Genomic DNA, 18,081 nt, shown 5'->3' with positions numbered 1-18,081 from the left:
TGTTTTGATACCACTTTTTTATTGTCCGGCATCTCCTGACCATCTAGCACAAGAAAACTCGCTCATTTAATATACCCTTGGACTTGTCGCTGAGTGTCAAGCTTTTTGGGGTTCACCACCTATAATGTTGCCCAATAGACTTGAAAACCCCTCATTTTTAGGTCCTCTTTGGATAATAATGTGCCAGAGACGACACCTTTACAATAAAGAGAAAACCAAGAATTAGTCCGAAATAAAAATAATTAGACGAACTTGAAGTCGTGCATATCATATCAGCTGACCCCAGGGCTTCACCCCCTAAGGAAATATGAGGTCACAAAGTTGCTGCTTTTCACAAGACTTGGAAAACAGGTGGACTGGAAATATATACATGTGGTGTGGTGGTGTATGCTTTTTTAAGATTTACTGATCATCAATATGATAACATTTCTGATATTTGATTCCTTATTTGTGGACCTAGCACTCTAAGAGCCAGTCCCAGGAGGTTCAAAATAATATATGGGCTTTCTTTTTAGAGTATTTCAAGGTCAGTGATTACAAATGTGTGTGTGTGTATATACTAGAAAAACACCTGCATCGGAGAAGTAGTGTGTGAAAGAAGTTATGAAAATGAAAAGGAAACATTTTAAAAAATAACTAACATTATTGTCAATGTAATTGTCGTAGGCTTATTTTAGTATTGAGAGTGAATTTGATGATTGTAAAGAGTTTATGATTGTAAATGTTGTGTATGAGAAATGCACATTTTTAAGATTTTACGGATCTTTTTGTTAACAATGTTTGCAGTTCTGCCCTCGGGCTGTAAAATGACCAAGCTGTCTGCTGAGCTTACTCTTGAGCATGCAACGTACAGTCGGCCATGTGAGAAGCAATCTTGTGTCAAGTCCATGGTGACCTTTTTTAGTGTCTGGCCCTGTGACTTATTTATTGTCCTAGCGAAGCAGACCCTTACTGGAAATTGGAATGGGAGTTCAGAGGGTATGAGGAGGATGTGAGGAATAAATCCAGTATCCCCTGAGCCAGTTCCAGTGAAGACTGTTGCCTCAGTGAAGTTCTTGTGCAGAGATTTGATCTGAAGCCTGATGTCGTTACAAGGTTTTGGTGGTTGTAAGTTTTGTAGTAACATAATTGGTGTGCCGACCTTCAAAAGTAGAGTGTACAAAGGCATGCTTGGAGGATGAAGAGTGTGAAGAAACTAAATGAAAAGTCAGGAGTCACCAGCAGGAAGAGGTGAAGCAAGGCGAACAATAACAGGCTTGAAGCAGTGGAGTAAAGAAGGGTGCTCAAGGGTGAGCACAACGAACAGCTGAGGTAAGTAAGGAAGCGAGCGAGGAGGCACATTTACATTTACATCATTTAGCAGACGCTCTTATCCAGAGCGACTTACAACAGTGCTTAGTAGTCTACGACTGTTCTTCAGTCTTTAAGGCTAGGATTAAATCTACTGTCATTAAACAAAGGCACACGAGCGCGAGATGATGTTAATGTATAAAGGCAGGGAGCCAACCATGTGGTAGGGGCGCAGGCAAAGGAAGGGGGACCGGGGGTGGCCCTTGTGTGTGTCTGCCATGAAATAAATCCTCTGTTAACGGAAATAAGGAATGAATCCGCAAAAAGGAGAGGTCATTTCCGAAATTCCTTACGGCATAATGGTGAGAACCGCCAAAAAGAAGACGTTCTTTTCGAAGTTTGTTACGGGGCATGGTGCGCAATGAAACATACTTAACGCTTGTAAGTACAGTGTAAAGGATGAGCATGGGAAATTTGGGCTTCCTACGTATATTGGAAGTCGCAGAAATAGTGAGGAGGGGTTTCCACTATCTATAGTTTAGGGGGTACACCCATTTCCCCACTTGGGTGTTGCAATAGAACATGAAACATATCTTTTTTTAAGTACACTGCAAGGAATGAGCACGCGAGATTTCGGCTTCCCACCTATATGGAAAGTGGGAGAATGAGTAATGAGTCAGTGAGGGCTTTGCCTTTTTTTATGTATAGATATATATTATATAATTTTTATTTATTTTTTAAAAATCCTTTACTACCAATCTGATTCTCTGTGGACCTCTATCAGAGATTGGCAAATTACAGGTTTCTATTACAATCTAGAATATTTAGACTTTAAACATTATGAAGTAAATCATTGTTTCATATTAACAGTGTGTATTAGAGCTTCCTACAATAATTCAGACTTTTATTTATTTTAATATTCATAGTTTACATTTTTACACAACTTGTGAAAGATTCAAGAAAATGTATCTTCTGTATTGCCACCATTTTATAATCCTTTGAAAGGTAATCTGTTAAAGGAGTACTCCACCTAAACGTTATTATGTTACCTACCCCAAGTAGTTTCTAATAGTGGCTGAGTCAAGTTTTTAAACTCTTGTCCTCACATAGAGAGGACTTAAAGTTTCTGATAGAACTGGACCCGGTGGTGACCATTGCTGGACATCAGCAACCAGTATCAAGAGCATCCAAGAAAAAAAGATCTCCTGTTACTTGTTCTGCGTAATCCACACATCAAGTGATTCAGTAGTATGATTACAACATGCAAAATTGTTTTGTTAAATAAATACCTTTAGAAATCCAAAGTAGTCAAACTAAGGAATGAGGTTGAAAGGCTTTTGGTGGACTACTTTCAAATTCTGGAGTTGTTTCTTTAACAATATTATAGTAAAATGCATTTTTGCATATATTATAAAACTGGGTGATTTGACGTGTATTATGAAACACTAGTAAGGGCGCACTGCACAAATACGCTTGAACATTCCTAGTTTTCCTCTTCTTTCTCTGTATGTTTTAGCATTCGTTTGCTCAGAGGTTGATGCGCTTGTTGCTTCCTGAGCAGCTCTTCTTTGCTCCACCCTAGCGGTCTGCTTCTTCTCTTCTTCCGTTGGCATCTTTTCGCGTTACAACTGATTAAGTCATTGTTTTTGTGTTGTAATTACATAGTACGTTTTCTTTTATTTTTCATTTAAGCTGGCACTTAAGTCTTCAATCTGCCTCAAGAATGATTTGATATGAAGAGGTAGAGAAAGTGACAGCGAAGGTGGTAGGGATGAGAATGGCGCCCATATGCATGGCCGCTGCCGAGAGTTGATTCTACAATAAAATAATAAATAAAAAGAGGAATAACCTTGGAGTTCAATCATCACCCCGAAAGTGGATAGTAGGCGTCATGTAGTATGTGTACCAAATTTCAGGTCAATAGGTCAAATGGTTTGCGAGCTACAAGTGATTTAAAATCCCAGACAGACAGACAGACCCGGTAGCGTATTATATACAGGGATGAGTTATGTGAATTCCCCCAAAGGGCCTTTTTTTAAATGTCATTTGCCGCTGGTCACCATTGGGTATCTTTCTATCAGAAACTTACTCCATTCAAAAACACATGAAATGTATTTTTTTATTTTTTTCCTAGGTCACAACAACAAACTACATGGGGTGAGTAACATATTAAAATGTAATTTTTGGGTAGTGTATTCCTTTAAACTTTTTCTTTAGGCTACTCCCGTTAGGGGTTGACACAGCAGATCATCTGGTGTATTCCTTTAAACTGTTGACTGATAAAACTAATTTAATACTAGCAGAAGAAACAAAGAACCCTTTGATTTGTGTAGGTTGAGTAACTGTGTTCTACTTTGAGTATGCTCTCTATTCCTTTAAAGAGGTAGAAGGTCCTGGGTGTTTGGATTTGACAGTTGCTAATGACGCTTGGCACTAGAGTGAGGAGGCTCGAATACCCAAAGCCATAAGTTATGAAAACAAGGACCAGGGTGTTGGGCTACATTCATTTATCAGTGGCTTTGAGCATTTGGAGTTAAGCACTTCATTGTGTAAATATGAATTTTTGGTTGGGGTTTTCATAGAAATTGAGGTGGATTTTCAATTGCTATTATGGCACCCAAAAAGCATTTCTTTTCCCCCTTGGATCAATAAAATGCATGAAGTGTGTGTATAACACAAAGGTAACTTATTTCTGTGCTTTATATACCATACATTCCTAAACTATGGGTGTTGTCTGGATTTGGTTCACAGAGATTAATGATTCCCAGAATTACATAATGTGTAAGGGTTGTGCTTGGTTTGTAGCGTGTCTTGTGATGGGTTGTTTTTGGCACTGTAAGCCAATACTATTGATCTGCTGATCTGTGTTGGTGACACTGTAATGGGATGCACAGATGACACTGCAAAGGGGCAAATCCACACCCTCGGTGATTCTGGGTCATGAATACACAAAAAAATGACAAAAATTGGATCGTGAGAGAGAAAAAAGTTAAGTATCAATGCTTTATACAGTTGCAAAAGGTCAGTGTTGCATCAAAACTTTGTTAATTTAGGTAACATTCTTTTTCCCAAAATTGAATAGAAGCTGCCATTTTGTAGTATGTTAAAATGAAGTTCTCTTGCAACCCTTGTGTGTCACAACCTGGGTATGCAGCACTAACAAATCAGAATGGCTTCTGTACATGTTCAGTTCTGCTTACTTTCGTTGTCCGAGAAGCCAAAAAGTGCCAGTTTGGCTGCTTAATTTGTTAACGGTCATGAGCAGACATTTTAAGCCGTGGACCCCATTTGAAAACATGAAATGTGTTGATACAAGTAAAGTTGTAAGTAAATGTTGTTGCAGTGAAATATGCCTTGGGTAGCGACACTAAAATATTTCTTGTGTGAAAACCTGATGTTTAGTTGGTCATTACGGTGTTTTGGTGTGGTGTGGGAACACAAACTCGCAGAACAAATGGTGGATGAGAGTTGTATTCTCATGTAAAGAAACCACCTTAACAGTTGAACACACAAGGATCGCAAAAGTAGCACACAAGTGTTGATGATGATAGTTAGTTACAAGGAACATTTCATTGAAGTCGGCCAAGTGTGCTTTACACACACATAAATACTATTTATCATAAGAGAAGTACAAAAAAATAAAACTAGATGCCAGTAAGATGCTACTGAAATAAAGCACAGAGAGTGACACTTAAAAATGATAAAGACTTGCAGGACACGTTTTGAGATTGCCTTGTTGAGGTACACTTTAATAGACACTAGTAGCACACCACAAGTACAGAATGGAGTTCTGGCACCAAGACTGAAAAAGCCAGGACAATAGAGGATGACAAACCTGTGCCAGAACGTTTGGAAGAGTTAAGTGTGTTGGAAAGCTGGATGACTGACGGTAAAGGTTAGTTCTGTTCAGATCCACTTGTAGTTGACATTTTCAGTTTTGCTGTTTAGGTATATCATGTTTTTCAGAAATATATTTAAAAATGTGGCAACTATTGATTGTCAAAATAATAGGAAGCATTAGGTTAAATGACAACAAAGTTCTGTTCAAGTTTGCGTCTTTTTTTTTTTTTTGCAGACAGATAATACCTGGTTGCACAATCTTTTCCCCTGATAGCAGCCTCCTTGTTTCCTATAGCCATATATCAGTTTTTTCATCTTTCTGCTGGGCCATTTTTACCAGTTTTCAATTGTAGTTTGTTCTTATTGTTGAATATTCGCAGGATTTCTTTTCCCAGTAGCACACCACACCACTTTCAATTCAACTGAGATCTGGACTCATTACAGACCTGTTTAACTCTGTCTTTTTTTTTTTTTTTTTTTTTTTTTTTATTCTTCATACATTTGGATTTGTTTTTTTGGTTCATGGTCTTGCTGGAGGACCCTCTATCTTTGACTCGTACCTTTTTCTCTGACTCTAGGTAATACATTCTGCTCCAAAATGCTTTTGTAATCCTTAAATATCATAATTCCATTAATACACACAAGGTGTTCACCACTATGTTCTTGAAAGTATGATGGTATATGGTTAAATTTGAAATTATCTCTACAGATTGTTACAGAGGCTAGTCTTAAGCAGATTAAACCAATTTCTGAAGACTGTTTTAATTCCTTGTTCTACCATATTCTGGTGGGGTCCTGACAAACATCTGCTTGCACAGCATGCAGGGTTCAGGAATGACAGTCTTGAAACACGTCCCAATATCCTTTTTTAAATTTTATGTTTTGGGATAGTTTTTCTGATTTGGGCAAGTAGCTGCTTTATCTTCAGCATTGTCGCTAAAGATAACAAAACAAAACTGCACTTTTTTTGTAAGCACTAAAGCTGTCATTTATTGCTTAATTCATGCCATGTGAGTAATGGCAGTTTATTGCAGGTGAATCAAGTTTCAGTGCATTGAGAATCTATTTTTATTTCCTTCCTTATACTATTTTGAATCATTCTAAAAGATAAATTCCATTGTAATGTTATTTATGGTATCTCTTCACATTTTCTTTATTGTTGTCTGATCCTGTGCTGCTATGCACCACACACGTAAATAGATACTTTATTAATCCCAAGGGGAAATTCACATACTCTAACAGCAGCATACTGATAAAGAAACCATATTAAATTAAAGAGTGATACAAATGCAGGTATACAGACAGACGATATCTTTGTATAATGTTAATGTTTGCCACCCCACACCCGGGTGGAATTGAAGAGTCACATAGTGTGGGGGAGGAACGATCTCCTCAGTCTGTCCGTGGAGCAGGATGGTGACAGCAGTCTGTCGCTGAAGCTGCTCCTCTGTCTGGAGATGATCCTGTTCAGTGGATTCTCCATGATTGACAGGAGCCTGCTCAGCGCCCGTCGCTCTGCCATGGATGTCAAACTGTCCAGCTCTGTGCCTACAATAGAGCCTGCCTTCCTCACCAGTTTGTCCAGGCATGAGTGGACCAAAGATGTTATACTTCCCTCTTTCTTTCAGAAGATATTGTACATGACCCAAAAGTGCAAGGTTTCTAGTAATGTATACCAGAATTAGATCACTTTGTCACTAGACTCAACCGTGAACGCTTCTTCAATCAGACCCAACTCTGATTGATGCCAGAGCTGTGACGTAGCTTGACATGCCTACAAAATTTGTGTATCTAATCAAGCATTTTGTATGTTTACTGACCGTTTTACATGTCTGTATACTCAATCTGAAATAAATACAAGACTGTTCTTCCCAAATAGATTAAAATAATTTTGATTTTCTTAACCCTGTCATTAGTTTCTTTAACTGACATTACAGATTGTTACTTTGGGGGTGGAACATAAATGACATTAATCATTCCATGTTTCAGATAAATCTGCGGTTCACTGTAAATTTTCACGAGAAATCTGCTTACTTTACTTTATTCTTATTTGTACAAGTTCTTGTATACAGTGTGTGTGTTTCTGTGTTGAAGGTTTTAATCTTTACTTTCATACCTTAATAGGTCTGTATGAGAATGTTTTTACAGTGGTACAAGCAGAGGTTATACTAAGCCTGTGTCGTCTTTGGATGTGTGATGGAGAAACAAAAGTTTGTATTTATTTGTACTTAATGCCGCTTTACAGCAAGTTCTTTGAATTTTCTGGGGCAGCGTGCAGGTAATACCTGTTTCAGTTTGCTGTCGGGAGGACCATCCTTTGTAGAGTTAGAATGTTCTCCCTGTGTTTCTTGATCTTTCATTTGTACGTGTATGTGTAGCTACTTAGGCAGTGTTTATTTGTTCACGAAAATAGAATATGGGGTTATTAGAAATAAGAATGTATAAAATAAAAATAACTGAGATCCTGATATTTTTCAGAGATTTGTAGCCCAGTAAAGGTTCCTTGCATGTGCTGAAATTCACCATCAGCACAACTAATTCACATAAAGTAGTTATTAGCTGATTCAGGAGATCTGGCGTTGCAGTTTACCAAATGAGTGGTGTACTGGATAGTAATTACAATGCAGGGGGTCTTTTAAGGAGAGGTTTGGAAGGCCACGGTTACACACTTTGACAGACAAGAAGTCTTAGTTTTTAGTCGGCAAGCAGTAGACCACTCAACCAGGTTTTCAGGTTGTGCTATTCAAGCTGCTGTAAAGGAATTTCAACAGTTGCATTCAGAAAACTCCACTTAAGACCCACAAAGTTGTCTGCTTCTGATAATCAGGACTTCACTGGATTTCCTTCCATCCTTTATTAAAGTGAAGTTTTTTTTATCAGCATCAGACAGCAAGAAATGTTAAAGGAGATGACCTTTTGAGATGTGTTGTAGCTATGAAGCTATTTTTGTGGAAATGCAATAAGCACATTAGACTATAGTATATTAAAAAATAAAAAAAATGGGAAGTGTCGCTCCATAAGACTTTCTGCCACTGTTTGACAAGTACAAATTTGGAATTTGTGGCTTACAGAGTCACCAACATGTCTTAAGTAGAACTGGCGAGAAGTACATTGATCTGTCTGGAGCCGCCTTTAAAGCACTGCAAAGGCTCCTTCTTGGTCTGGGAAGTACATTTCAGCCAACATTTGAAAGTGATCTGGTCAAAATCAATGAAAAGACTGCTGGGAGATAAGAACAGTGTTTGATTCACAAAGCTGTACATTCGAGACAACAACTAAATGGAAAAAATTGTAATCTTTCAGCCTAATGTCAATCTGAAGCACTATTAAGCCCAGCCCGGAGTGAAAATGCTACAGATTCTTGAATTAAACATAAATGAAACTGTACGTGTACTCTGACTGGGAAAGAACAAAAGTCAGCAAAAAACAAGACTTAGGGTAAAAGAACATTGAAAGAAGTGATTGTAGAAATAATTGAAATAAAAAATGATTAACCTGGTCAAGCCCTTATGTCAACTTAGAGAAATATTGTGACGTGTTGGGGTTTTACAGCCGATCTCTTAATTATTAAAGTGCAAAAAACACTTGAATCAGAATGGTAGTTTAACTAGAATGGTTATGGTGTGTACAGAGTAGAAAAAATATAGGGTGTCTGATTTTAAGATAAGATGGAGGATATAGAATTTGTGCTTCCCCTTGGCCATATTATTCTTGGGTATGAACTGGGTTGTCATTTTTATGCTGATAACACTCAACTCTATTTCAATGTCAAAAGTGCAACTTCATCAGTTTTTTCAGCTCACAGCTTGGCTCAGTGAAATTAAAACCTGGATGGAGCAGAACTCTTTTAAAATTAAATTGCAACAAAACTAAGCTCCTGCAAATTGGCACTAAAGCGCCACTTAAGAAAATGAGCTTCTTTTCAGTCACTCTTAACGGCGATCTCATCAGACCTTCTTCTGATGTAAGGAACCTTGGTGTCCTTTTTGATTCCTCCATTTCTTATTCTGCCCACATAAACCACACTAAGAAACTTTCTTACTTTCACCTCCGTAACATATCCCGTGTTCGCTCATTCCTCTCCTTTTCTAACGCTGAGAAACTTGTTCATGCTTTTATCACATCCAGAATTAATTATTGTAATTCCGTACTGGCAGGTTGATTCAAAACTCTGCTGTAAGAGTCCTTACTCAAACCAGCAGCAGCGAGCACATCACACCCATCCTGCTTCGCCTTCACTGGCTCCCGGTGTCTTACAGGATTGAATATAAAATTCTACTAATAACTTACAAAGCCTTAAATGGCCTTGCACCAGACTACATCAGTGACCTTCTAAATCGCTCTGCTCCTGTTCGCTTACTAAGGTCCTGTGATTCTGGTAATCTTGTTGTGCCTCACACTAATCTGCACTCTACGGGTGATAGCAGGGCCTTCAGCTCCATAGCACCCAGACTTTGGAATAACATCCTGAAATTAATTAGATCAACTGACTCCATTCATTGTTTTAAAAAACAACTTAAAACTCATCTGTTCTGTCTCACATCTTGTTAGTTGAGACTGTTATTTGTTGAACTGTTCTCCTCCTTCATCTTGTCATTTATTAACACACCAGTCAGTCACGTCCCACACTCACAGTGGCACTATAAAAGTCTATGAAACTCGCGTAAAGCACGTAGGTCCCATAATAAACATTTGAATACAATACACCCCATGTGTCTCACGTAGGTACCCCTTTATCTCTTGTTTCGGTCGCGTCCAAAAGCTTCTCTTTAGGGTATATAAACCCCTGGGTCTGGTTAGTTGTGGTACGCAGCAATCTGAAACTCTGTCTACGCGCTTCTCTTTGTCTTGATCAAACTGTGGAAATCACTCACCTTTTTACAACAAGGTACATCCAATAAAAGCTTTAAAGAAAGCTCGCTCACCCCTTGTCATTTTTTATGTGGATGTGCCGAGTTGTTTAAGCTCTCTGCGCGGAGTGAGGCAGAAAACATCTATTTAGGAAGGCTTTTAACTTAACATTCTATATACGCTATGTAAATTAAATTTATTATGTTTTGAGCATGTGACTTTATAATGGGCATATGGACTATGCAGCATGAGTCATGTGAAAATTGTGTTTTATCTCCATTGACATTTTTCACATTTGCTGTTGTACAGCACAGGTTGACATTGGGTTCTATTATCTAGTTTTTCTAATTTTTAATGAAAAGATGAGGTGAAAATTTTGCCATCACTACAAACTGCATTGGGTAAGTAACATGAATAAATTAAAACAAAAAAAGAGTTGCAGTATTCCTTTAACATGCTTCATGTCGTTCTAGCATATGAAAAATCATGAGATTGGACCCAAAATCAATAACTACTTTATTTAATATGTATTGACTTGTACTGCAAGGCTTTTGGCAATGTAAGTATCCACCTGGCAGGCAGTCCTTGTTTTAACTGGAAACCTTGCATACAACAGCTATGAACATCAGAGAAATGGATTTGACTAAATGCCTCTTTCCAATAAATGAGCAAAAGCACAGGTAGTGTAGCCAGGCCATGAACTTACCCAGGTGTAGATTCTTTGAGATGACTCTATTTTTTTTTTTAACCTTACTTTAACCTACAGTATCACAAGTGTCTCGCCCTGTTCTGCTTTTTAAATGCATGGACATCAATAGTGTTAATGTTTTTCATTAGGCATTTAGTAGTCTTGAGAGTAGAGCTGTTAAACAGCTGAATGGTTCTCCTGATGTAATTATTATACTTTCTGGTAACTTGAAGCATCTTGTATCAACTTGCAAAACCAGAGTCTTTCCTGTGTTGTTTTGACATTAGTTTATAATTGCAGTCAGTGTTGTATACACTTGTCATAACTAGGTTAAACAAGGAAGTGTTTGCTTGAGAAAGTCTGCTTCTGAACATGTTCCTAGTTTGAGCTGGTTCTCTAGGTTTAGCTTTGTGAGCAATTGTTAATAGTGGTCTAGAGATATGCAGTGTGATGGAGACACCGAGGCTCTGTCCATAATTCCCTGGTACTAGGTTTTCAATTTTTAAAAAGTTAAAAATTGGGAGGGGGAAAAGTTAGCAGTACAAAGTTTTGTAAATTTTAGTTTTGTTTTTTCAAACCCTCATAAAAGTTTCATTTGACGTGAGCTAGTGCTGAATTTTTCACAACCAAGTAACATTATCTTTTGATCATCTTCTCCTTAACAGAGCTTAACAAGAACCCGGTGGAAGGGTTTTCAGCTGGCCTTATTGATGACGAAGACATTTACAAGTGGGAGGTTGTCATTATTGGCCCCCAGGACACCTTATAGTAAGTGTACCTCTTAATCCCACCTTAGTTTAAAAGACGTTGGGTTTGTTTGCTATGCAGTTCAAGCAAGTCCATAATGCGTGATACAGTGAACAAAGTTTTTAATGGGCATCATTATATTTTCTTTCCATATGTTTTGGGTTGTGGGGGGATGACCGCTGTCCTGACTGGGATGGTGGCAATAATTTGTTGGTGTTGAGCAGCTCAAATAGGATAGATTGATTTTTTTTTTTTTTTTTTTTTTTTTTTTTCCTTCCCCTATGCATGACTTAGTTATAGGAGGTGAAGAGCTCACCTTGGTAGGAGTAAACACTGTTAAGTTTGTGTTTGCCATTTTGGTTTAAATGTGTTTTTTTTTTAGATTTAAAAAAAAAAAAAAAAAAAAAAAAAAAAAAAAAATCATCTATGATAAAATTAAATGATCTTCAGACATTTCCTATTGCTTTTAGACACACCCATGGTGTTAAATTCAGCAATGTAAGCCCATACGTTTTTAAACTGACGACTTTAGTGATGTTTTTTTTTTTTTTCTTTTTGTAGTGAAGGAGGATTTTTCAAAGCATATTTAACGTTTCCTTATGATTACCCTTTGAGGCCTCCTAAAATGAAATTCATCACAGAAATCTGGCACCCTAATGGTAAGAATACTACAAGCCAAATAATTCTGAAACAACTTTTAGTCTGTCCTGAAGTGCAGGAGTGTGTGTGTGAAATTGGAGATGGAGATGTGGACCTAGGTTGGGTTGGATGGCATTGAATGAGTCTGTTGCTGGGCACTCATGAGTGGTGAGCTCAGAGTCTAACCTAACATGGAAATTGAAGTATCTGGTTAGAAAACACACACACGCACACAGATACAGAGAAGCAGTGCAGCCTCCACATATACAGAGACCAGCTGTGGGATTTGAACTTGGGTTATTAAATCCACTGATAAAACATTGTTAACCACTTTGCCTCAGTAATGCACACAAAAACTGGAGCTTCAGAACTGGGATTAAATGTTCCCAGCTGCTGAGGAATTGTTAGTGAAGCATGTGCTTTTTATTGCAGGCAGTGTGTCCGTTTGCTTCTTGCTGGGGAAACTGGTAAATTTGACTTGAGTAAAGCAGTAGTTTGATTTTACAGACTTTTGCATTTCAAAGGAGCTGCTATGTAAAAGGATAAGCAGTCACTACACTGACCACAGTTCTGAATATTTTAAAAAAAGTAAACGGTAAATGACAAATATTTGACAATTTCCATAATTTTAGGGGGAAAAATCAGTAATGTTACTCTAAACAGCTACCTCGTAGTTTCATCTTTTGCCTAGAAGACAATTTTAAACTATGACTAAGTCCATCTGCAATGTTATACTCATAAATGTTAGTCAAAACCGTCTGAGAAATAAGCAGATTATGCAATCTAATTTAAATCCAGTTAACTGAAAAGCTAGTGGCATTCTTTAAAATAACAAAAAAGGCAGGCGTTAAAAGTGAAATTCTTGTAATAGAACACTTATACTGTGAATAATACAGTAAATTATTGAGGGAAAATCTTAACATATAATAACAATAATAATAATACCCCAATCCTGGTAGGTAAAAGGAGATACTGCTCTTAGGAAATTGAAATTCAATGCACTTTTTGCCAGTTTCTAATGTGGGTACACAGCTGGTAGGCAGTAAATAAGTAAGGGCAGAATGTCAACAGACATGTTTAGCTTTAAGTGCTTTGTCAGCCAACATCCTTAACGCAAAGTAGACTAACACTACATTTTTAGGTGTGAGCATACACAGCAGTGTGCTAAACAGCACACATATACTGTGTGTGTGTGTGTGTGTATATATATATATATATATATATATATATATATATATATATATATATATATACACACACACACACCGTTCTATGCACATTTTAATAGTGATAACTACTGAAAGGTTGGAAAAATCCAAAGGCGTAAAATGTATATAAATGTGGGAATACATGCTGTTCATTGATGAGCGTAAACCTTTGAGTCACTACAGAGAAAAGTAAATATTTAAATAATTGTTATAAAGATTCACATCTACATAATATAAAGATACCAGTGAAGTATTTACAGAAAATGATTGTCTGCCTTATTAATAAAAGAGATGTTATGCAGTCTTGTCCATTTCACCTTAACGATGCAGTACAAGTGGACTACACAGCATTGTGGTGGTGTGTGTTTTTGTTTAATTTAAGTAATGAATACTCCCAGTCCACACACGCTTAAAAAAAAAAAAAAAAAAAAAATACAGGTCAAATTCCATTAGCACAAACTCTGTTCTAATGAAATCCTTGTTTTAAGAGTATGGTGGCAAAATTGGATGCCATCATGAAAAATCCCCACCAGGAGGCTCTGTCTTGGAGCACTTTTCGCCACGGGCTCATACCACCACAGTGTGCCTCTGGGGGTCTTTTCTATCGGGCAATTCAGTGCTTCCAAATGATGTACTCGTTTATTTTTCTGTTGTTGTATGGGATTAATAAAATTTATCTAATCACTTTGGTGTTTTTTTTTTTTTTTTTTTTAAAAGTCTGTATTGCAACCAAAATTCATAACAGTCATTTACCATGGAAGATATGGATTTCTTCTAGCCTTGGTCCAAAAGTAGTGATTAATGAATTCCACAGAACAGCCACTTGCATTGCAGTCTTATGTTGACTAGTTTACATCACACTTTGACAATGTAGTGAAGCTTAAGAAGGGTTTTGCAGCAGACTGGAGACATTGCGGGTGGATCTAGGGGTTGGAAAACTTGTCAGTCAGATTTGACTTCCACTGTATTTGTGGACCATTGGCTGTCTGTAGCTAGGCAATTGGTGATTTGAGCATGATAGTTGCAGCAGGAATGTGGGGGGTTGTCTGGGATCAGTCATGTGGAATCAGGCGTAACTGACAGAATGGGGGAGTGATTATCTAAGGCCCACCTGCAATTCTGCCTTGAGTTCTGGGACTGACTGCCGTGTTCCACAGTTTGGGAAACACAGCATTAGGCAGCAAAAGTGGCTGCCAGAGGGACTGTTTATGAAAGGTAAGGGGTGAGCACTCTGTATACCTTGTGTGTAATCATGTATATAGTTTTAACTCTCAAAATTTTTCACTTTGTTAGAACATATACATCCAAAATACAAATTTTAATTTGAAATGTGGCTTAGTTACACTGAGTAAAAAGTTGCAACGGCCAGCTGACTAGAGCGTGTAATCTGTTGGATGTTGCCTGCCATGACTTACTTGAATTTACCATGAAATGATAGTTATTTGAAATTCTGAGAGAAACCCAATAATTTTAAAATAATTTAAATAACCTTAATGGAAATTGGAGCCAGGTGTCCTTTGTGCAAAACTAGTTGCATGTTTGTGTGTATTTAAATTCACCTGGCAAGATTTAACCTTTTGAATTTAATTGCTGGAAAACCATTAAACTACCTTAACACTAATGATTTTTCCAAAATGAGCTAATTCATTAACAAAAGTCTGTTTGGATGATGCATATACCTCTCAATTGTAAAAGATGCTTATAATTTGGCATACCGCATTAAAACTGGTTAAGTTTAGTATAGCAGTTAGGTAGAGAACTTTGTTTCTTGGTGCAAAGGGAATTGTCTCCCCCTAAATATCAGCAAAACCAGTAAATTGGTTATTGACTTTCTCTGCACCAAGAGGTCACTACGCCCAGTCACAGTTCACTTTTAAGGAAGTGGATGTGCATGTGGTACACTGGTACAGCAAGCACTTGGTCCGCCTCGGTCACAGGTTGGTCTGACTTTAGTAATAAGGACTGATTGTAAAAGAGAGGACAGAGCCTTGTATTTATTTTACTGAGGAGAGTGTATTTTTTTAATGCAGATCGTGACATCCCTTACATATTCTACAACTCTGATAGCCAATGAGTTTTTCTAGGCTGTGGTGTGTTGGTCCGGAAACCTCTCTTTTGAGAGTGGCCCACTGAATTAGCAAGCTAGCTAGGAAGGCAGCCTTAGCTACACTCTGAAAGGTAGTAGATGAAAGAATGAAGAGAAAAACTGATGGGCAGAGCAGTGCTACACATCATCTCTGACACACTTTCACTTATTGCTTTTAGCTAATGAAGTCTTTAACAGAAGTGTGTCAAGCAGCTGAGCCTTATTCATACCTATGACAGTACGCCTTCATGATGCCTATGCCTCACTGTGATTTGTACACTTCTTGTTATCCAAGTCAGAAGTTTTTATTTCTTTTTTGGAATGTTTTCATGAGTGCTTGTCATGCAGGTTATAATACTGCTGGGGAAACAAGTCTTCATTTGTGGCACTAGAATAATATGAGCCAGGTTTTAAACTTGTATGATGCCAGACTGTTCTGGGTACAGAGGCCAAAGTGCATGTTTATCTCAAGATTGTTAACTGTTGTTAGCAGTAAATGAGCTGTAGAAGTTTAATGCATGACTAAATTATATCATCTGTTTGAATTGATACAGCAGCTTTCATAAAATCAGGCCAATGAATAGAGAGAGACATGGCAAGGTTATCAGGTGGCTGAGCAAAGCTAATGCTGACTACATAGAGATTTTTAGAGCTTGGCATCAGCAACTTGGTTCTTCAAAAGTAACCTTTTTGTTTTAATGCATCAGAGAATTACGTGTTCCAAATTTGTAGATTATTTCTACTTAAACTTTTACCTGGAACTGAATTGTATATTAGCTACAAATTAGTTATTTACACCTGGCGCCAATATTCTTTTTTTAGTACTGTAATGCAACATTTTGAAATTTACTTGACTTTCTAGTTGACAGAAGTTAATATTTAAATTGATTCTGCATGAACAAAAAAGTCTTTACACCCAAAAAGAAGAACTCTTGAGCCAGTTCATCCCATTTCTATACATTTGAACATATCCTTAAAATTTGGTAGTTAAATACATACACATGCACATTAAAACCTATTAGTTTGCTGTTTTCGCCAGTTACTCATTAGTTTAATAATCTGATTTTTACTAATGACATTAACAAAGCAAATTGGTGGAAGTTTATGGTGGGCATTTGACTTTTTAGCACATGATCATGTGCATGCATATTTTATTTTATTAATTCTAAGAGAATAAAAAGCATTGTGTTTTTTTTTTTTGACCTCAAGTGTTTTACATCTCCAACACCCAAAGATCTGGCAAGATCTCTGTTGAACAATATACAATAATCCAAATAAAGAGTGCATTTTCTTTGCTCATTTTAAACAGAGTGTAAAATATAAATGGTATAGCTTGAAGGGCCATCAGTTATCTCACTAAATGAATTTTGAACTTTGTCTGCTACAGTTTTTAATGGTTGCTCTGGTTTCCTGGTAAGGCCCTAGCAATGTTTAAATTTCAGTTGGGTGGGATTTACAAGACCGTGTGATTGTCTTGTGATGGGCTGTTTGTGTCCTCTATTTTAAGCCTTGAGACCCATTATATATGAGAAATTGGTCTCGGACTATATAAAGTTTCTAGAAGCAACAAATTTTTATATTATTGCATTTGGACGAAGGCTGTGTCAGTAAAGCATGCTTGTTAAAATTAGCCATTTTTTGATATGTATATTCCTTGTCTGTAGTGGCCAAGAATGGTGATGTGTGCATTTCCATCCTGCATGAGCCTGGTGAAGATAAATTTGGTTATGAGAAACCTGAAGAACGTTGGCTTCCCATTCATACAGTGGAGACTATCATGATCAGTGTCATCTCCATGCTGGCTGATCCCAACAGTGACTCACCTGCTAACGTGGATGCTGCTGTGAGTGTTGACTCTTGCATGACTCTTTTTTAAAAATTTTAGTATCTGCTTGAATGTTGAAGAATAATTTGGCTTTTTGAACATCATTTTATTTAATGTTCAGTGTGAATATAACTTTTAGTAGCATATTAATGATCAGTTTAGGTATCACTATGTCAATTTTTGCTGATGTCTTCATTTTTACTAGATTCTGTATTTTGCAGGCAACACACTTTCCTTGAAAAGGGTTCTTGATTGTCACAGGCTTGAGTCATTGTCTTTTCCTTTCGTGCATACACCAAAAAAATCCTGGGGATGAAAGGACACATTTGAGAAACACTAAATTGCTATTAAGGCACATCAGAAGAGAATCTCTAGTTCAGTTTTGAAAACCGAAGATGGGCACATTTCTGGTCATCTTTGATTATTTTTCAAGTTTATAGGTTTTCAGCTATGTGCAGGTGGATGTTAACAGTTGAAAATATCTTGGAGCTTAAAAAAAACAAACTTGCTAGATATTTTTTTTGAAAAATAAGTTTAAATACTTGCTGAAATTCATGCCAAATATTCAATTCAGGTTATTCTTATACTTAATGTGACCATTGTACTATTCAGTGTATACGTACATAGTATGAAAAAAAGTAATGCAACAAAGAATTGTATGATTTATCCAAAATATTATCTGTCTATATAGTGCCTTTCATATCTGTCTATCATATTGAGGAGAGGTGTAGGAGAAATGCATAGAGTTACTTTGAAACACAAAGTTTTGCAGAAATATGAATGATGCTTCACAGCTGGTAAGGGGGACCTGTACAGTGCATCCGAAAAGTATTCACAGCACATCACTTTTTCCACATTTTGTTATGTTACAGCCTTATTCCAAAATGGATTAAATTAATTTTTTTCC

At 37.1% G+C, this 18,081-nt stretch overlaps 1 protein-coding gene across 1 annotated transcript in view; it reads left to right on the top strand.

The window, feature by feature from the left end:
- Positions 1-18,081, top strand: part of ube2g1b (ubiquitin-conjugating enzyme E2G 1b (UBC7 homolog, yeast)) — a 38,741-nt gene that overhangs the window by 1,558 nt on the left and 19,102 nt on the right. The window contains exons 2-4 of the mRNA XM_028824358.2: positions 11,335-11,437; positions 11,978-12,075; positions 17,014-17,192. Of these exons, the coding sequence (XP_028680191.1) occupies positions 11,335-11,437; positions 11,978-12,075; positions 17,014-17,192 (380 nt within the window). The remainder of the gene's footprint in view (positions 1-11,334; positions 11,438-11,977; positions 12,076-17,013; positions 17,193-18,081) is intronic.

The sequence above is a fragment of the Erpetoichthys calabaricus genome, chromosome 18, assembly GCF_900747795.2.
Source record: "Erpetoichthys calabaricus chromosome 18, fErpCal1.3, whole genome shotgun sequence".
NCBI classification, from domain to species: Eukaryota; Metazoa; Chordata; class Cladistia; order Polypteriformes; family Polypteridae; genus Erpetoichthys; species Erpetoichthys calabaricus.
The sequence above is the reverse complement of the archived record's forward strand: the minus strand, read 5'-3'. Positions and strand labels throughout refer to the sequence as shown.